The following is a 22,062-nucleotide window of genomic DNA, read 5'->3' as shown; positions in this document are numbered from 1 at the left end:
ACCAACTCTCCCTCTTGCAAGAATCTCAGACTTTCCCCACGGGGACTAAGTCAAGCACAAGAGAAAACTCTGCTTGAACCATGAGGGGCTCATTACTAGTGCTGTCCTTACTTAAGAGACTAAGGATTAGCTCCCTAACTTCTGCCGCAGATTTAACCACATATAAACCACACGGTTCAGATAGGGTTTTTTCCTAATCAGCTATGAATGATAGGTGAACTTCCACAAAAAACACACAACAAACAAAACAAAGCACCCTTATTTTAGCCAATATATATTCATAGTTTGTTGGTTTGAATAGATTCAATTCTCAAACTGGCATATATTTCATTTTTGTGCAAAACAAATGTACACTTGCAAAAGAAATAGAAAAAAAGTATGCAAATAGAATGGGCTATTCACATGTATTTCAGATGAACTGTGTTCTACTCTTCAACCTGATGCTAGTTGAGCAAAAATACTGGGAAAATGTTCGTAAAATACTGCAAGTTTCAAGGTCAACAGGGTTAGCTATACGCTATATTGATTATCGTACTTTTCGGAACCTGTTTTTATAATCTTATTTATCTGTGTTCATTTCCTAAGTGTTGGTTATAAATTTCCCAGTGTGTGATGGTTCTAGTTTTCTGTATGTACATACGTACTCTGAACACAAACGGTGTTATTTAGTGCTACTGGAATGCAGCTAACAACAAAAAGCTAGAAGTTATTTATTGCAATTATATTGATAAAGAGGATGTGTCTATGTGAATTCAACCATACCTGTTTTTTGGTAAATACACACACATACATACATACATGTATAGGTGAGTGCGTACAGATATACTGTACACACACAAAAACACACAGTGCTACAGAAAGCAGGCCCTCCTTCTTCAACATGATCACAGAATCATAGAATGGTTTGCTTTAGAAGGGACCTTAAAGGCCACGTAGTTCCACACCCCCTGCCACGGGCAGGGACAGCTTCCACTGGATCACATTTCCAGCCTGGCCTTGAACACGACCAGGGATGCGGCATCCATAACTTCCCCAGGCAACCTCTGTCGGTTCCTCACCACCCTCACAGGAAAATCACAGTAAAAAATTTCTCCCTAATATCTACTCTAAATCTTCCCTCTGCCAGCTTAACACTGTTACCCCTCTTCCTGTCACTACACTCCTTGACAGATCAATACCAATACATGATATAATAAAACTGTAACGAACCACAGTACTGCCATTACAAATTCCACATTTTTTGTGAAGGGTTTTTATTTAGGGTAAACTTAAAAGTCAATGTCCTTTACTAGGACTGAAAGGTTATGATTGGAGCAGCTCTCTGATATCACTTCTTATTTAGCTTTTTACACAGAACACCTTTATTTACTGTCTTGTAATAAGCTCTGTGCAGAACTTTGAGTAATCCACCACAGAGCTAAAAGGTAGACTCCACTCTAATGCACTTCTCAAAACAATACATTAATTCAGCACACCTACACGCTGTGCATTTGACTTACCTTTACAGTGTAGTAAAAAATGCCTATTCATGGGGCTAAACTTTGCACTGAAATACGTGCACTGCTCTTTCAAGAAGTTACATGAGAGACACTGACGATTCAATGATCCAACTGTTGATACACTGTGGAAAAAAATGATCAGAAACATTTTCCATTGGAATAAAATAAAATTTAAACCAAGAATTAGCTCATCAGTGCCGTAAACGTTTGTTTCAGGCCCTAAACTTGCCTAAACATCGCTGTCCTATTTTGTGCCTGATGGTTTTCAGATGACTCGGTGGATTGTTGTTCTGTAAACTGGGGAATATGGACAGGATCCAAAACCTGCCCAAAGCAGGACTGGGACTCCAATAAATATCAGTGCTGCAGAGAAACGGTGTTAGTAGGACACCAAAAATAGCTGCATTAACTTCAGATTTCAGCACTCAGGTTTGTGTAAAGAGGAAGTGCTTTGCCTGCACGCTTTAAGTTGCATGATTAGATCCCATAAATACTGCTTTTACTTAGGAGTTTTTCACTGCTTTTAAAAATACAGTAATTTATTTAGGTTAAGCATTTTAGATCCTTATAAATGACTAGTGAAGTGCTAAAATAATGTCGGTTTAAAATATTTTCTGCTTTTTAATAAAGTAAAATATCGTTGGCATTTTATTTTTTTTAAAAAAAAACCTCATTCTTTCCTTGTTACAGTTCAATTGTACCAATTTTTACACAACAGAAGTGATTACCTAAGCCTAAAAGCAGCAAATCATAGCCCTCATGGCTTGAGATGGAGAAGCTGTTAACACAGCCCCATGTACTTCTTACCTATGTAGGTGTCTTCCTCTTGGGGATTCTTCAGTGCTTAAGAAATAACTGTGCCCAAAAGACAAACAAAATTAAACTCAATTTGGTAAAAAGTCTGATTCGAGTGATCTTTAAAGAAGTGAGAGACATCATAAATACAATTATTTTAAAGCTAAAAATTCCCAAATATAAGTAAAGATCAAATACTTATATTTAACCCCAAGCTCAAAAATTAAACTCAGACCAAATACACACAGTAGTTAATTCAGATGCTATGTGAATTCATGTTAAAATAGTGACAAAAAGAGTATTTTATGGTTTCTGTTTAATTCCTGTAATGACCAGGAGCTCCAGTAGTAACCAGGATCTCTTTCTGCATACTACTAGTATGGAAGAGAAAGTTTCTCCTTCACTCTAATAGTTTGCAATATAAATCCAAAGAGTAGAAAAAGGTCACCATGAAATTACATCATAAAATACAATAGGACTTATGATACCTGAAAGCATTTTTGATATGTAGAATGATTTTTCTCTAGATAGAGACAAAAGCTAGCACCCTAGGCAATGGTTTACAGATGAGGACATGTTAGTGAAAAGAGGCTTAGTAGACTGCTGTAAGACTATCAAGTTGAGTCCTTGGTGCATCCCAGGTGATATCCCCACAAAGGTTCTGCTTGAGAGGAAGGAGGAGGTTGAGGAGGTCCTCTCAGGAGACAATCCACATGCAGTCTGAAATCTCTTCACTCTGACTGCATCCATACCTCATTTTTTGATCTGAACTTTGGACAAGGATCAAGAAATTCTCTTTATATATTTTATATATATTTTCTAAACCCATGGAAGGATTGTCCAGAGAAGGTGTTTCTCTAATAGCAGTGGAGATGACAGCATTTTTGCAGACTCAAAATAGTCCTTGTTGAAATATCATTAATTTTAAAGAACAGAATTAGGCACATCTATTTACTTTTTTGCTGTGGGCAGATGAACATTAAGACTAACAAAGACCCACTAAAGTTATCTGGAGCCCTCAGATGTCTTGTATCAGTTATTTACTCCTCCCCAAAACCATCAAGTATGTGCTGCGTTTATTTCCCACTACAGGTCTAAGATGGGCTTTGGAAAATGTGAAAATAAGGTATTTGGATAATTGGTTTATATAATTTGAATTTATGAGGTTGAATCAGATCACCAAAGCCCAGAGATCTCATGCAGTAACCCAGGAAGAAAGAAAAATGAGGATTTGGGGATTTTATCAAGTACTAAAAATTTACTATGATTTCTTTTTATAAGCTATGAAAGGGCCACCAAAATGTTATTATTGCCATACTGTGTGTTGACATCTTTTACTTAAAATATAATGAGTCAAGTGATGCCACGGCATGCTTCTTTTCCTCCAGCATAAAAATGCATGCAGTAATATGCTGGCAGATAAATTGTCTTACAACTGAATTTTATGTACTCAGGAGTGTAAAATTTATGGTAATGATCAAAAATGAAAGAAATAGTGTTATTTAATTTTAGATACGCTATTTTCTATTAAATGGATTCTACTTTAACAACTCAGTTATTTTCACAAACAGACAAATAAACTGTGCTTACATATTTTGTGTATTTTCATCATACGCCAGGATTTTGATAACTTCCCAGTTGCCTGAAGTCAAGTGTCTCACACTGAGTTGTTCACTTTTAGCCTGGAGAGAGATGGAAGATATTAACTTTCACCTTGTTACATTTTTCTTCCTCTAGTTGGATTTCCTGCCTGTTGTTACTGATTAAACCTTTTTAAACTTTAATGTGCAACATAACATCTTTAAATCACAAATCTTACATCTTGACAGGCTTGAACTTCCTAGTACCCTTTCCTTTTCATATATAAAATTTCCAAAGTCATTAAAGCAATTTCAGTTTCCATCAAAATTTTTCTTTCAGTTATCCCTATGCCAACAGATAACAGAAGTCCTGTAGTTAAAGCTAAGGACCTTCTCATTCCACATATCTTGTTTCTCTTAATGTTTCTTTACCTTTACAGTGGCACAGTAGGGAAATCTGACTCAGGTCTTTGATTCCAAAACTCTGGACTAGTGTGTGCTCACCAAGCTTTTTCATGTTTATCACACGCTTGTACTGAGCCAGGATCGCCACAAAGATGCTGTGCCAAGACAGGACATCAAGACCACGCTCATCTGAGGAGGCAGGCAAATCTCTAAGAGAAAAGCACTGCACAACCTCAGCTACACTTCACAGGATTTAAACCACGTTAAAGCCCGCGCTTCTCCGTGGGCTCTGGCAAAGCCTCTCTCTATTTTTAAAACTGAGTTTTTTTAAACTCAGGAGCGTTTAAGAGAAGCTTCAAATTTTGACAACTGAATGAAATGCTTACAAGTTGGAGAGAACCCCCTGTTCCCTCTTATAAATTGTTTCTATCCCAGAGTGAGCCTAGGAAAATTACTGCTGCAAAGCTAAATTCAAGACCCTTCCTTCTCAGCTTCTCAGCCAATGCACCAGGAACTGAAACATAAAACATGGGGATGCAATGCATATCTACATTCAGGTAAAATCAAACTCTTTGGCTGGAAGATGCAGCATGCACAGATTAAAACCAATGAAACCTGAATACTCGGAAGTTCCTTTGAGATGCTTCCTAGTGAAAAAGGTAAAAATATGGCTTGGGCTACTGAAGATTAAAACTTGAACTCTCACTATAACACAACATGAACATACTTAAAGTGTTTTTTCCATACTAGGGTTTTGATGCCTGGATATAAAAATGCTTAGTTTTCAAAGTCAAGACAAACTTTGTAAAGAAAAGAGGTGATTCTTCAACTTCTCTTTCAGCTTTAGCAGACTAAACTGAGCAGCAGGAGTTAGAAAGGAGGTAGAAAGAGGACCTAATGGTGCTTTCTCACCCTGGACCCTGTGAATCCAGGGCACCAGTCCACATCTAATCACGCTGGCCTCAGTGGTTATGTGGCTTACAAAAAGTCATAAAGGCAAAAAGGTTTTATTTCATCCCTATATTTCTGAACTGTACCCTGTAAACTCTGAGCTCTCCATCAACAGCAGCAATAACCAGAAAGCAGAAAATGCTCAAGGACATCTATGAGACACGGCTGGAACTGGCAAGGCAGAAATAAGTCTCTGAGAACTGACCTGTTTTCTAATAGATCCACAAGGAAAGAACTATGTAGTGACTCTATGATAAGTCTTGCAAGTGACGTTGTGCTAAGTACTGTATGTATGTTTATGAGGAAGGTTCCCCTGTTCAGGAAGGTTCTGATATTCAGTTCTCTCTCCAGAAATGATTAAAATACAAATTAGTGATTTATTCTAAGTGACTGTGTCTTGTCTAGAGAGAGGGAAGCTGCAACTGTTGAAAGAGATATTTAAATATTGAGATCACAGAATCTAACAAGAAACAGCAATAAAAAGCCCAGCCAAGCGTTAATAAACATGGTTATTTTTCAAGTTTACAGCCATAATACATAATTTATGAAGCTTGCAGTAAGTTCCTGCCTTGATCCATTAAAGTTACTTTATAATCCTTATTTTGTGGTTAGAAAAAAACGAGACTTTCTAGAGCTGGAAAAATGCACGTAAGAAATTTCTAGAATGCATAACACGATCCAATCCTATTTTGAGATTAGATTGTTTTAAATATTTCATAAGTTACTAAAAGGATTTGAAAACAATAAAACACACATCTAGAACTCTGCATTCAGAAAGTAAATAATACGTGACAGACAGTAACCTTTTTAACAGTAACCTCCCCTTGCAAGATTTAATCGAATGCCTATGCTAACCTGCTTTGATTATATAATTGACACATGCTTTTTCAAAGAACAGTCAAAGAAATCCAGCCCAAGAAAGGCTATCATTTGTCAGCATTTGTTGTAAGACTGACAAATAAGCCTCAGTGATTAAATTAATCTAAAATGAACCACTGAAACTTACTTCTTTGTCACTGTATGTTCACTGTGGTTCTGTGTTTTAACTTCCCTGCACTTGGAGGCTGATTTCTGTTAGCGAGTTGATGCTCAGTAGTACAGAGAAATAACGAGAAACTGAATGCCAAATTCCAGTGTTATCCAAGCTCCATGATGAAAAAAATGTGATCACCTGGGTACCGGTTACCTGCCGACTGCTTTGAATTCTGCAGGGCACCTGCTATGCCACTGTGGCTCTCACGATGTGTGACAAACATCTGATGTGACAAAAGACTTTGTGTGCAACGGTTAATATATTTTTTATGCCTCCATGTTTGCTTTAGAAATAATGGACAATCAGATTAATGCAGTGTGTAAAACACATCATATAAACACATTTCCTGTCCTTTATTGCTCTGTATCAGCCCCATTACCACGCAGAATGTTGTCTGTTGATGAATAATGTTTGATACCTGAGATATCACATTTTTTCTTTTCGGGAGCAGCTATATACTTAAAAGTCAAATCTGTCATTAAGTGACACCACTGAGACTTGTTTATTTATGGCGATGTAGTCAAAATTAAAGTATGTTTTATTTTTGATTTTTGGAACTGTACAGTACCCAGGCTTTGTAAGAGTTATAATACTATACTGTTATTCTGGTGGGATTCAAACGTGTATTTAAAAGTAGGTGTAAGGAATGGGCTTAATCCTTTGCTGAAATATTTTCCTGAGTTAGAATCACATTTTCTAGGCTCTTTAGTAGGGAAAAATGTCAGAGCCTTTAGGTGTAAGGTAAATTTGATTTTATCTGTAACATCCTTGGGAATGTTGCAAGTTAATTTTCAGATCTACATTATTGATTTGTTCATGTATTTTAAAGATACTTACTCACATTGGGAAAGAAACCAAAACAAGACTTGACTGACTAAACGGTTTTGCTCTATTGTGATTTTTTATGTGGTCACTATATTAACTCACATCTACCAGACTGGCATCTGAGTAACTGATTTCTTTAGAACAGAGAATTTGACATGTCTTTGAAAGCTTTTTTCTTTTCCGATTCTTTCTTGATATATTTACTGTAGTGAATGAGTATCTTGCACCTGCCTCTTCAGGTTAAAGTTTCATTAAAGTTCTTTTGCTATTGTTCTGTCTGGAGTACACTGTGAACATACTTCAGACTTAATAATGCTCATACCAGAACACCGTCATAAAGGGAGATAACGGAGGTACCTGGTGCCAAGCCTGCTATTTTGGTGTTTGGGGTACATTGATAATCCCTCCTATGTCATATGGCTCTATTAAAGTACCTGTAATTAATGCTCTGCTGCTTTAAATAGATGCCTTGGAGTGTTCTGTTCCAGGCCATAATTTCATCACAACTTCATACTGGTGACCTTCAAAGTCATGGTGTAAACTTATCTTCTTTCAGATTCTTCTTTGGAACAAGTAATGATCATGGGAAATGGAAGCCACTGGAAAATGTTGCGAAGGGTAATAAAAGAGTCCTAATTTTCACAAAATGTTAAGTTTTGGGTAATGCTTCCCTTTACTGTTGTGTGTAAGACCAGATTCTGAATATTCTGAATTGACATTTAAAATTACACTTATGTACATACAGTGTATCTAACGAGGATAAAATGAGCATTTCTGCACGTGTCTTGAATTTCTGTGGCTATAAAACATTATTATTGACAGGAAAATTTAACAAGAAAATGTCTCTCCTCATCCTTAGAGGTACAAATAAAACGTGAACTCCTCCAAAGATAGTACTTTGAAAGTACTTTTCATTTAAAGACCTTATGCGTCACCACAGCAGAGGCCTAAGAAAAGTGAGAGAACGCTCCACTTATACTGGAGGAAATTATAATTATGTCCCTTTGCACCAAGCGACAATCTGGACAGGACAAATCACCACGACACAAAGGATCAGAGTCTAGTGGAGTGCAGGCCTTTGCTTGGGTCCTCAGTAAAAGTCCTAGATGTACACTAGGATACTAAAACCAGCCTGAATCAAAACCTTACCTGAACAATAAACATGGCTATGTGGTGAAATTCACCCCGGCCTCCCTGCTTCACTGGGACAGTCATGAAGAACTTACTGCCGTCCTTGGAGAAAACTGGTTCTTCATTCTATAAACATAAGATTGTGTTAGTTTGTCACACTTCCCATCAAACTTGTTAACAGAACATCAGCTTAATTTTTTTGCCTCTTTGGTTTTGACAGTCACTCTGCTCATAAGAAAACTGGAGAAAAATCCTTAGATTTGAAATATATTCTCCAGGAGTAACAAAAAATGTGGTGGTTAAAGCAATATATAGTTCATGCCAGTAGTTACCTTTGTGCAATCTTGTCTTAAATCATGCCCTTACCAAAACTCTCCTTTCCAATGAAAGGTCTGGTACTCTCATCCCTAACACAGTGGGAGTTTCCAGGATACACTCCTTTACAGTCTTACAATTAGTGACACGGAGAAGTCCTACTAGTGATCAGGAGAACAAACGTTTCCATGGCCTGGAGTCAGCAAAACATTACTAAGCACATGCTTAGCACTCACCAATTTTGATAAAATTGTATGGAAAAAGTAAGTATATTGAAGTGACATTCTGAGTCATAGTCTTAGCATAAATTGTAGCCTGATGTGATACCAACTCTCCACGTCTAACTTAAGACAGAAATATTAAAGGAAAATGGCTTGCTATAAAAATGTATTTTTTAAAAATGATTTGTCATTTGCACATTGCAAAATGAAGCCTGAAATGTATTTTAAACAGAATATGTTTCATCCATTTATTGGACAGCTCTTCTGAAGCTATGAAAATGGAATAATTTGCTGACATATTAGTTCAACATATTGTTCTGAGTATGAATTTAGAACTATTATTCTTATGCATTCTAATCATAGCTCATACGACCTCTAGTCTTTGAACTCCTTCGAGTTTAATTTGCTGACGTTATTTTTTTAATCGGAAAAAAAATCAGCACAGCATGTAGGACACGCCTGGAGTGGGATTAATCTGATCTATCTTTAACCATCCAAGAGTTAGATAGTTAAATCAGCTGGTCATCTAAACGCTTACTTAAGTGAATGCAAAGCCATCAGCAGCTGAAGGGAATATTGCCTCCAAAGCTCAGGCGGGTGTTTCAGGTTGTAGGGCTGAACTGCTTGCTGGAAGTGCGCATCTCTTTCTATTACTGACATGGTCAGCTAGATAGCAAAATGTTCTCTACGTGTTGCTGACAGGATTCCCGCTGCCAGAAAGGCAAGTTGCCACTTGAATGCTTACACAGACACTGCTATAATCCTCAGCTGTTTGATTAATTTAGGATCCTAAAAAGCATTGAGATTTAAAAGGAGTGGATTTTAATAGCTTATAATATAACATATAATTAACTAAAAACAACAATGAAGCAATTACACATTATACATTCAGAAATAACATTTTTACTATACCTGTTTAGGAAGCCACAGGTCTGACTGCATTTCATATTTCTAAAAGAGAAAAAGTTGCTTTTATGGCATAGCTATAGATCAAAAATATTTCCCATATTCAGCAAAAGGTCTCTAGCTATTTTGTGGCGTATTTTTTCTACTGTGTTACAATCTTCACATCTCTTTCTTAGCACTTACATTGAAGCAAATGATAACTTAATTACAAAGTCAGCTGTTTTATTCAGAGCTTTTGGTAGAACACCACAGGGGACCTACAAATGACTTTTTCAGTCCTTTCTGATTAGCTATCAAGAAGCATTACATCGGCAGTTCTATTTGTTTTTTACCTCTAGGCATCATCTGACAACTGGATATTTTAAGTCCTTCATCAACACTGGGCAAACAGCCAGCATCAAGCTCAAATTGTGAGACCTTTTCAAATCACAATCCCTTGGTTTAATGGGTTGTATTGTGGCATTAGTGAAGAGAGAAAAAAATGCAAGTGGTTGGTTTTTTATTGGTCACACTCATATTTCACATCACGGCATCTAAAAAAAAAAAAAAATCCCAAATACCACGCACACACTGTTGGAAAAAAACATAGAATATATGTCAGCTGTTGCAAGTTGTCACAGTCACAGTGAACTCATGAAAATTTATTAGCGACAGAACCATTTGTACATATATGGCCTGAAAAATGAGAAATCTACACAGCAGCTGGTTATATACAGTACTTTTTGGAATTGAGAACATGTGCAAAATGCTAAAAATAATAAAAGAAAGGCTTACAGTTGAAATGACATGGTGTGATAAAATGTTAAATTCTCACACTAAGGCCTTTTGTCACCCATTACTGAATTCAAGAGCATCCCCTTATCCCAGCTGATGCAGCGTAAGAACCATCCAGAGTTACAAGCACGAATCTGGTCTGAGCTGAGCGCACTACGGTGACACTGCATCGCTATCTTTCCTCACCTACATATAAAGGTCCTTCACCGCACTTTAATTCTTCTGGAGTGGGACTTCTCAGTCTCACATTCTCTCACGTTATGTCCTGGATTACAGCTCCCTGAATGCCTACTTCAGACGAGTCCAACTGACCTTGGAGCAGGTAAGGGTTTCCTTTTAGAAGCAACTGCTCACAGTGGTTCATGACCAGCTTTCTTAATATAAGGAGTAAGGCTTGCAGGAACCAGCTAAAAAGCAACCCAATCAACAAATGTCCATGTTCACAAACTTAATCCATATGGTACCGGAAAGTCTGGGAGCTTATTTGCAATTTCAGAGTCAGGAAAAGTAACCTGAACTACATAACAAAAGAAGCAGACAAGCTTAGCAGTAATCCCTAACACTCCAACATGACCGACTTCAGTAGCAGACACTGATGGGCCTTTTGACTCAGAGGCCAAGTTTAGACCTACATTAATCGCTTATAACCATTTACACTGCCAAATTGCACTCTCTACTTTGGAGCACCTGTTGGTACTGATATTAGCATGTACAGAAAATGTTTATGCTTTTAGCTGTTTCTGGGAAGAGACCGTGACTCAGAGTGGGAACGTGGCCAACTGCCTTCAGGATGCAAGACAGACTGTGAAAACGGAGAGATGCAATAATAAAAGAGTGTCAGAAGTCAAAGTCTAGGTCAAAGAGATGAGATGTGGCTGGACTCAAATAGAAAAAATTATCGCAGTTTGGGTTACGCTCAAAATGAAATATCCCTGTTGCCTTTCAATTTTATTTTATTTTTTCTAAGTTATTTAATTCTGCTATTGAATTTACAGGAATTATCAGATTTTTACTTAAACACATGTAAGCTGAGATACAGAAAGATCTGAAATGAAACTCCATTAAGAGGAGAGGGGAGAAACCAGGCAGCTGAAAATATCCGATGGAAGGCAAGCTATATCCAGAATACATGATGTTCAGCAACTGCAGTTTCCACTGAAGTTAATGAACAAACAAAGCCTAGTAATTCTGCAAATGTCACTCAAAGTTGCTAATTGCTCAAAATCATTTCACCAGATTTGGAATTCTCTCACATCTATTTCCTCCCTGTTGACTAATTATATTCAGCCTAAAACTACTGCATCTGCAAACTGATTTCCCCAAATCTTTTCCTGAATATGAAAATAAAATGCAGGAAGAAACCCCGAAAAGACAGCTCAGGAAAAAATCCGACTTACCTTGCTGCAAGCCCCCGTTGTGGTTTCACAAACTGTAAGGATGGAGATATTCTGAGGTCTGTTTAACCATCTCACCACAGCCTTGGTGTTGCTTATCCATTTCACCATGGTGATGTAATATTCCCTAAGTAAATATTTGAAAACGCAATGTTTAGATCATTCCTATTTCAGATTAGATCTTTTTTAAAAAACAATACAAACAGTTCATCAAATACTGCAGTTGTACTGCATCACAATCAGTACTGAGGGATGGAGAAAATAACCCCAAATGCCCAGCATTTGTGTTCCTACAGGTGGGAAGGCTCAGCCTAGTGTGCTCTTCCTCCAGGAAATTTTTACTCCGTTACCACCTCCCTCTCAGCCATTTGTAATACATAAATTTTACCAACTGCAAAACATATATTTGCAAAACATATGCTTGCAAATACACATGAAACATGTCCTTGTCCACAAGCTTAAAAACAAGCACGGGGTTCCAACAGAAGCCTGTATTTTCCTCCACCAAATGCCGTCAGAAGACCACAACTTTGTAAAAGAATCCAGTATTATAGCTAAAAAAAATAAAGAGGGTCTCTAATGATAGAGGGCAGGCAAGACCACTTTAAATGTACCTTGTTATAAAATAACAAGTAATTTTAATAATAGGACTTCTGCACAAAGGGAAGTCACACTCAGTGCTTGTCAGCTTCCATTTTTAACAAATAGCTCATAATATTGGACAAATTGTCAGTATCAATGACACTGGCTGAGCAAAGGAGGCTTCTTAGGCACAAACTCTCGGCATGGAACATTGGCTTCCCTCCTTCCAAAATCCTGTTAGGCTGTCAGGCTGGGGATGTTACATAGGAAGACCTGTTGCAGCTTGTCATCCCAGGCTATTTGCTTCACTTCTTTACTCCGGCAGCTGGCAGTTTTCACAGTCCAGCTGAGTTATGTGCAACAGTGGAGCAAACCTGTGTGGAAACTCAGCCTCCCTCTAAAACAAGGGTCTTAGCTTGCACATATTTACGCTTTTAATCTAATACTGATGGAGATCTCATCACTTTTTGACAATACATATTCAATTATACATCCGAAAGACTTCTTACTAGATCAAAGATGCTTAGCAGCACCAACTCTGTACAACTCTGATGGTGCACACAGAAGAAGCAGCAGCCTGCAATTCACTGCAGCCTCGCCCAGCCTCAGTCTGGTGCTATATTTGAACAGAGCTGAACAACCCGGTATGCACAACTTACGTTTGCCTTTTATGTTTGACTTTTAGTAAAATAGATATTTTCACATGTGGATACATGAGATATGGAGAGCTTAGGTGTATTCCGAGTCTAATATTTACATTTCTTTTTGTTTAAAAAGCTTTTTAACTTACTGACAAACAAAAACGAATGCTAAAAATAACACAAGACCTAACGCGAGACCAGGTGACGCAAACAACAAAGCAAAACAAGGAATGCAATACCAAATCCCAGGTAATGGGTTCATAAAGCAAGAGTTGAGATCTCCCTCCGCAGTTGTGCCTTTGTAAGGCTGTCCAAAATACTATAACTGTGGATACAGAAGCCCAAAGATAGCCAAAAGAAATTTCCAAAACATTTATATAAGGACTGCCTCCCTATCCTGGTACTTAAACACCAAAGTAAGACAGCATCCACTGACAACAGAGCCTGAATTACACCAGAACCAAATTCGACAAAATAAAGCCTGAGCAGTTCCATTTGAAGAAGCTTGCAATGAAGGATGGAAACAGGAAATTTAATCATTCAGAATTCAGCTGACATAGTAATTAATAGTCCAAATCAAACCACAGCATCTTCTTCCATCACTGACATAAAACTTCTTGATCACTGAAATGAAAGCAAAATATCATTTAAAAATCCCACTTTTTCCCTCTTCTATCAACTGTGCATAAAAATATGTTCAAATCTCACTACTTTATGACTTGTTGATCAGGAATGTAGTATAGTTTTGTATATACATGTAGAAACACGTTACCTTCAGGTAATGTTCCTTTGTAATTCACAGTTTTGCAGTTAATCTGTTGTTTCATATATACAGTGCACATGCACTCCCTCCCACAGAGTAGGTCAACAGGTGTAAGTAAGAAAATTGTATGTTTCATTAGGTTAGCTGATACAGCTGAGTAAAACCAGAGAAGCCTACACGGCAAAAAGCTGTTTTAGTTCTGAGGAAGCTGCTATCAGTTTGTCCCCGACTTATTGGGCTTTTTTGCACCTAATCTATTGTTCTAGTAATGGAAATAAGCACTCTCGCTTTTCCTCTTGACCCAAATACACAAAGATACTGGGATCGCTAGACCCTCTGCACCTGTACATACATTAAGTATCCTCACGACATGACTTTAAAGAGGAAAGACTATGATTGTCTTCTAGACCAAGGACTGAAGCAAGCTATTAAGTAAAAATTTACGCTTTAGGTTCTCAATTTGACACCCCTTTAACCAGGTGCTCTACAGCACTTCGCATGTTCAGAGCACAACTTTCATCTTTGTTCAGGAACAATTCTTACCCCAGACTGTGTATTCATTTACCGCATGTCCAAAGACTAACAAACACAATTACTGTGCAGTGTCAGTTCAAACTCACTGTATGACACAGGGGCTATGAGGCAGAGACAAATGCCACTTCAAGCATTCAATTGGCCTAATAAGAGCAGACCTGTCTCTTGCACTGTGACTTATTTTATTCAAGTTGTGTCTCCTCATGCTCACCCCACTCCTAACTTTCTTTTTCCTACACTTTGAGTAGCAAGTTCCAGGTTTTTCCTTTTCTCACAGCAGGGCCACTACATTAAGATGATCATGGGAACCATAAAACCCATTTATGGATACCCATCTCCTCTATCCCCACCATTTCATCAGCTTTCAGTGTTTCCACTGAAATGACTGCCAAGAAAACATCATTCGAACCCTGTCTCGTAGACCTGCCTTTTTGTTTTTTAACCAGTTCTCATGGTCTAATCAAGTTTTCATCTCGGACTTTTTGAAGTCTGTTCCCTCTCATCTGCCCTAGGATTTCTTTCTTTCTGAACTCCGAGGAGTTGGCTTTCTTCTGTACAAAAGCAGACAGAAAACATCGAAAATACAGAAAAGGCAGTCTTCCACAGCATTCCATGAACAGTTTATATTGAAGAAACCTGTACATGACTCATTTTTTTCAAAGTTGGACTGAACCAAGGAAAGCATAAAAACAAGAGCTTCAAGCTCATTGACCAGATAGAGAGTTACTGATTCCACATTTATTTAAGTCTGTTGCCTGGCTTCAAATTCACCTAAGAAAATTATATAAGGTAATCAGTATAAAGAAGGTAAGGCTTTTCCTTAGGCCTGTGAGCTAAGAACATGAGATGCATGCAGTTAGCTCAACAGTAGGAGCTGGAACATCTCACGCGTACCGAGGAGGTGCTGCACACAGAGAAAGGTCAGGTCCTGGGGCCTGAGAGGAATGGAGGATATTCTGTGAGAACAAAATTTCCAACTGTAGGTGTGAAGAAAGCAAACGTCTTTCCTGAGCATAAGGCAATTAATTTTTTCCAAAGACTTGTAACTTGATGAAATCTGGATTCAATTTTCACTCTTGATAAAAACCATGTTAAATATCAAAGGTGTTTATCATCCTTTGCCAAGACTGAAGATGCAATTTTTTTTGTAATCTTTCTTTCTCGTAGAATGTTTTCCTTTATTGTGATTATCTCAATTGATACGTAGCTCAATGCAGGCAGTTTAACAGTTTGCTAATACATTTATCATCACTCAAGAATGTCCAGCATGTCTTGCTTTGCTTGTAGGTTTTTGGATGCTTGTGACTAGAAAGATATATATGGGTACTTCGCTGGCTGTTATTGTAAGTGCTTAGCAAAGGGAACAGAGACTATAACATGAATAAAGGAAAGGATTTGCACTGTATCACACTGGAAGCATTGTTACAGTCATAATCAGATTTGAACATTAGATACTTAGATTTGAAATGGACAGTCTAACATCCCAGGAAAATAACCCACAGTGTTAAACTTTAAAATAAGAAACTTCAAGAACAAAAGAAAACTTTGCAACTACATACCATTCACCCTAATGAAGAAATCTGCTTTAACTTTAAGCCAATAAGCTGATTATAAAAGAAATCTGCTCATAAGAATAGCTGGAAGACACTTAACATTTATGAAAATGGAAAAAGGAACCTTACTTTTGTTGATGCTTTTAATAGGTAGGTATAAATACAACAGGGTGCACCTAAAGAAAGCCAACCTATTATGCTCTATGAGTTTGCTGGCTGGTTGTTATGGAAGAAGGTGAACACCGCTTTCGCCCCATGCACAATGTTCTGGAACATTTACTGTATTCTTAAATTATTTGTATTGCTGTGTATTGAAAAGCACACAAGAATTTACAGACACTAATAGAAAACGTCAGTCTCAGAAACACATATGGAAAGCAACACCAATTGAGACATGACGTGCAAGGCAGCTAACTACAGTCTGTTAGTATTTTGGTATACTACACATGACTTTATCTGTGCATACATTGATGTATGCTGTTCTCTTCTGAGACTAAGCTCCAGGTGCTTGGTTGGAAGGAGCTTTTCTAGTTCCCCTTCCCATGGGTGCTGGTGGCCACCATCCTAGTCAGGCTAACAAGCTCTGCTCGCCGTTTCCTCACAGCCATGGGCCTTGGCCATGACCATCTTTGCAGTCCACTGACGGAGTCTCACTGCTCCCCTGGAACCCCCAACTGGTGTGTGTGAAGCTCTGCCCTTGCGGGCGATGGACAGAGCAATCTTTCTCAGTCTGCCGGTCACACCACTCCCAGAGCAGCGCCCGGCCTCGGTGACAATAACCATGCACTGTCATCTCCCATTCAGTCTCAAGCACAAATCAGCAGGACACATGCGCAGGCAGCTGGATCCTAGTCCCTGCTGACCCAGGGGCTTGTCCTGGCCCGTGTTCAGAACTTGCATTTCTTCCCACTGAACAGGGAAGGGAATAATCAATAAATACCTTGGCATCATGTGAGAAAGCTTTAATAAAAGGAAGTCTGCGAATATATTTTTATCTTGTAGGCTTTGGCTGAATAGATTACACACATTTGCTATCAGGTACGATAGTGAATTAATCTTTTACATTGCCCTTGTGAGACAGGCATTGCTATTGCCAAGCTACAGAAGAAGGGAGGGGCAGAAGTTTGAAAAGAAGTGTCTAGACAGAGCATGCCTTACGAAAAGCTGAAACTAAACCCCAGTTTTCTTAACATCAAATTGCATTCCCCTCCCAGTCTTTCCCATTTCCATTTAGAGTCAAGTAATCTTTACATTCCAAAGCAAGGTTCAGGTAAACTGGCTGCCAAAAGTATAAAACCAATCTTTCTAGATTCAAAAGGTGATTTCAAACTGCAAGTACAAATTATGCTCAGGGAAGTTGTGGCTGCCCCATCCCTGGAGGTGTTCAAAGCCAGGTTGGATGCGGCCTTGGGCAGACTGATCCAGTGGGATGTCCCTGCCATGTCCCCCAACCACTGGCAGGGGGGTTGGAACTACATGATATTTAAGATCCCTTCCAACCCAAACTATTCTATGATTCTATGATTCTATTCTGTTGGTTTGGAAATGTGCGGATAATAAAAAACACCGGTGAGCCTTGTAAGAGCATCATTTGAATTTATGCAAACTCAATTTCTTAAAGTGTTTGCAGTTCCATTACAAAAAGTTAATAAAAATCAATAAAAAATATTTAAATTTGTTATACAAAGTCACAAGTGTCTGACTGTATGTTTCAGTCTCTTTAAGAGTGGACATATATGAAATGAGAACGTGGACATTCAACATTTCTTCAGGCATGTAAAAATCTTTTCATCACGTATGGAAGCACAGCTTTACCCTAATAACTCAACTGCAACTTCTTTCGTGTGTTATTCCACATTTTCTCTGCCTCAGCAATTTTCACTTTGGAAAAGAAATGAATTTTTTTCTGCTTGACAGATGTAAATTGACGCATGGAGTTTGAAAAATCAGCCTACATAATTTCTTAATATCATACGAATACCTTATATTTAAATATCACCAATTACAAAGATTTTTCAGTTGTCCTAAGGCAGAGTAGTTTGAACTGACCACTTGCAGACCATATTGCATGTTCAAGATTTACAGCAGGAGGTATTAGCTTTCGAACTGGAATTTCAGGACTTAGCCGCGTATGAACGCACACATATTTAATCTTAGATGTCTATTGGCTTCCTAAGACTAAAGAGAAAAAAAACCCTGCAGTACAAATCATGTTTGCTATTGAAGAAAACATAATGTAATTGTACACATGGAATGGAAACACCAAGGGGGAAACAGTAATTACACAGAACACGACTGCATGTTTAAAGGGAGATTGTCGGTCTTTTTGTGGCATTAACAGTGCGCAGTAGCTGGTAAATCTTTCCACAGAATTAAAATCTCAGGAGTATATTTACAAATGTTATTGTCATCTCTATATCAGAATCACCTGAAGAAAACCGGTGAAATATTACCAAGCACCTTTATAAAATCACTGCAAGAAGTAAATGAAGACAGAACATTGAATTTACTCAATTTTATACATGAAGGTCCCAGATGCCCTAAAAATCAGAGAAACAATGTTTTGTCTTCAGAAGTCCTGCACTGCATAAAATCTGGGGAGAGCTGAGAATCTGAATGTTACTGTTTGTGGCTATAACAGAAGCCTCTTTCCCTATGCGTTTATGTGTTTTTTCTGCATAGGAGTGAATCTCTCCCATCACAGCAGTTAGTTATGACTTGTACAACATATACTTCCAAAATGTTTCTGCATAAAAGCATACATGACAGTGTCCCATCCCATTTAATAGCAAAAGACTCCCATGACCTATTTACTAATGACTCCATAATGAAAGGATTAGAAAGGTACTAAAAAAAAAATTGATCACTAAAACTGCCTACTCCTTTTAGTAAAAAAACTGATACTTTAAAGAAACCCTCCCAATCAGTATAAACTCCAGAGATTTTCACTCGAGAAAGCTCTGTTCAAAGCTCATTCTTCCTACATGTATATATAGCGCTACATAGACATATCTGGATCCATGACCAGTGTGATGAATGACTGCTACTCGAATCCAGAGTCAGAATGCAAGATTTATGGTATAGTTGGCTGAAAACTATATAATTTTTCTGAATTTTATAGAATGGACTTTATACCTTAATAGCTGAAATTAAGATGAAATTAACTTTTTTCCAGGTTTAAATAGTTTTACTCTGTCTTCCAATATGGCAGCAAACCAGAATTTTAAACAGGAATATTATTTCAATTAAATAGCAACAATATCTTTACCAAGGACTCTAAAACCCAGCAAAGATGCCCCTTAAGACTCACAAATGAAATTCCACAAATTGAGCTATTGCTAGCCTTCAGTTTGAAGATGGAAAAAAGGTTTTAAGACACCAATATTCATTCGTTTGCTTCTACTTCTATTTTTAATCAGCTGTGGACGAGGAATGAATCTGAAAAATCCAGAGTGGATGAATCTCAAAACCTAGAGTGAAACCATAACATCTGAACAACACTTTCAAGATGCTTTTTTTCTCAGTGATTTACACATAGCTTTCTCATTACACTTCTTTGTGCCTTCTGACATTTAAAGGACAATGTTAATGCCGTTTAAAAGAGTTAAGATGCTAATCTTAATGGCGAGGAATCTCTTTCAGATTTTGTACTATCACTTAAATTAATGAAGGGTTAGCAAGCAGCAGGAGATTTCATTATGTTTTCCAGTAGTGGCCCATAAGCTGAAAGAAAATACTTCATAAAGCACAACTCATTCAAAATCATTCCTTTCACTGACACAATCAGTAAGCATTCCAGCTGACATAAATAATTGCAAGGCATAATTCACTATCAAATTATTCCTGAACTAAATTAGGGTACCTCAATTTGCGTAGGGGAGCTACGCCAGCTTAAAATTGTTTTCAGTCGTTGTGAATCAGTGCCTACTGTTAACAATCTGACTGTTTTGGGAACAATTACCATAAAATCTTTTTGGTTCTGTAGGAATTGCAAAAAATAACTATATACAGAGGTGTTTTTTTTTAGCCAGAGGTAGCTTTACGGTTGCCAATCTTCTTCATAGCTTTCTCCATCTGAAAACATCCTGATTGAAGACAGGAAGTGGCACTTTCCTGCCTCTTAGACTGCAGTCAGATCTGGCCTGTGGGAACTCTTTTATTGTTATTATTACCTGTATTATATAATAATTTAGGGTTAGAAAATCATTAGCATATGCACCAAAACCACAATAGGAATTTTATCAAGATAACTACAATTCTAGAAATTGGCGTACACACATGGGAAGTGATGCAAGTTTTCTTTCCCTTAAACAAAAGTTTCAAGACAACTCAAAGTAAGGACAGGGAATCAGGAGCTCAGCTTAAGATAGTAACTTTAGCAAGAAATTCACCAGTTGCAGCCAGATCTTGTTTCTTCAGCCCCAAAGTCAAAGAGACTGTTAAATTAGCTCAGCTGTTCCAAAGCAGTTTCTCCTGAAAAATAGAGCACTGCCCTTCTTAGTCTGTGTGATCTGGCGGCATCACATCTCACCTTCTGCCACCTCACTGCATCTGTCAGCTATGGGGAGAACCAAAACTTTACATAAACTATTGCATTTGAAAAGTTCAGAATATTTCTCCCTAAACAAGGAGAGAACCTGATTATTGGTTCTGCACACTTGTAATACACTTCTATGTTCTGCAATCTCATTTCAGAAGCTGAAAGCTACAAGTTGGCACACAACAAGGAAAGGCCAGGAGTAAACGAAGTAACAGCCTCAGGGGCAGGGCAGAGTTCAGCCCCTTTGACCACAGATTAGGACGCTTAACTTCATACATTTCAAGCAAATTGCAGCTTCTCAGGACATCAGACATGAGCAAATCCCAGATCCCTGTGATTTTTAAGAGAAGCATCAATCCAATACAGCCGTATTTTATCATCATTACGTTCAGCCATGGGGATGGAGATCAAATGCATTCCAGTCAAAGATAAGTGTTGTGCTGATGTAAAAAGGCAAGGATTAGCCTAAGAGAGAGTCAGGTTAAATTAAACATGAGTTTCAAAACGATTAAATTATATACCTTGATTTAAAGCTGTCAGGTGGCATCAGTTCCAGTGTATGCGCTGGTCCATACAGATTAACCACAAACAGCTTTATTGTTGGGTTTGTTTGACCTGCCTTTGAAAAAAAGAAATTAGGAGATTTAGAGACACTGAATCAGTGACAGCCAAATAGACTCACTCATTAACATAATTCAGTATCTTTATAATAACAAGAAGTTATTAAAATCTAGAAATCCTAAAGTTTAAAAATTAAATTCACAGCTATATGAACTACACAGAGAAAACAATGAAGCATTAATTGAGTAGTTCCCTCACTGCCTTTTTCCGGTTGCAGATGTTCCTGTTCGGAGCAAGGGATCAATGCTAGAAGTGGCTTTGCCCAGTTTGGTAAAGTTAGCTGCAAAAAAACACAGCCAGTTCCTAAACCAGCATCTAAACCCAGCCTCCAGCAAAGTCTTTTCCAGACACTATTATTCCTTCTTCTAAAAATATTTGGGATAGCATTCCTTCTCTTCCTCCTCCCCCTTCTCTTTATCATTTTTGCCCAGTCTTCCCTCCCCAGCTTGCTGAGTTGGAAATCTATCCTTGGCTCCGTTCAGGAACCAGATGCTTTGGCAGACCAGCTCCAAGAGAAACAAAATGCTTCTTGTTGCTAAGGGAGAATAAAATGGCAGTTTGATATATATCCACTGGGAAGAGTCTGATTAAATTCTGAGTATCTACAGGGAGGTGGGACTCATCCTTCTCCTAGAAACATGGCTCCTTTCTAAGGAATATTCCTGAGATGAAAAGAAAGGACTGGAGACAGAAAGAAAGGCTCTGCAGGCCTGCAAGGAGATGCTATTAATCCCACATCCTTCTTTCTGCCATATCAGATTTAAGCTTCCTTTTCAGGTAAGTCACAGGAATCACACAACACTTTAGAGCTTCCTCAGGATATGGGAGATGAAAAGTTTCTCTCAATGGGGCTGACTCCTGTCTAATGCTGGAAGGACAAGGTAAAAATCACTGATTTTACAGATCTGATCATAACAAAATACAAAGTTTTATATCTGGCTTTTCACAGGAGTCTTTATAAATGCAAAATAGCCTGGCTGGAATTCATCCACAAATTCC

The 22,062-nt window shown here is 38.0% G+C and overlaps 1 protein-coding gene across 5 annotated transcripts in view; it reads right to left on the bottom strand.

The window, feature by feature from the left end:
• Positions 1-22,062, bottom strand: part of DPP10 (dipeptidyl peptidase like 10) — a 521,204-nt gene that overhangs the window by 30,204 nt on the left and 468,938 nt on the right. For all 5 annotated transcript variants that reach the window (XM_054070220.1, XM_054070222.1, XM_054070221.1 and 2 more), the window contains exons 10-16: positions 20,964-21,061; positions 11,833-11,956; positions 9,668-9,706; positions 8,238-8,345; positions 3,885-3,976; positions 2,307-2,354; positions 1,500-1,621 (exon numbers count right to left, since the gene is read on the bottom strand). In XM_054070220.1, coding sequence (XP_053926195.1) covers positions 1,500-1,621; positions 2,307-2,354; positions 3,885-3,976; positions 8,238-8,345; positions 9,668-9,706; positions 11,833-11,956; positions 20,964-21,061 — 631 coding nt within the window. The remainder of the gene's footprint in view (positions 1-1,499; positions 1,622-2,306; positions 2,355-3,884; positions 3,977-8,237; positions 8,346-9,667; positions 9,707-11,832; positions 11,957-20,963; positions 21,062-22,062) is intronic.

The sequence above is a fragment of the Cuculus canorus genome, chromosome 6 (genome assembly GCF_017976375.1).
Source record: "Cuculus canorus isolate bCucCan1 chromosome 6, bCucCan1.pri, whole genome shotgun sequence".
Lineage (NCBI taxonomy): Eukaryota > Metazoa > Chordata > Aves > Cuculiformes > Cuculidae > Cuculus > Cuculus canorus.
Note: the sequence above shows the minus strand (reverse complement) of the source record. Positions and strands in the feature narration are given on the sequence as shown.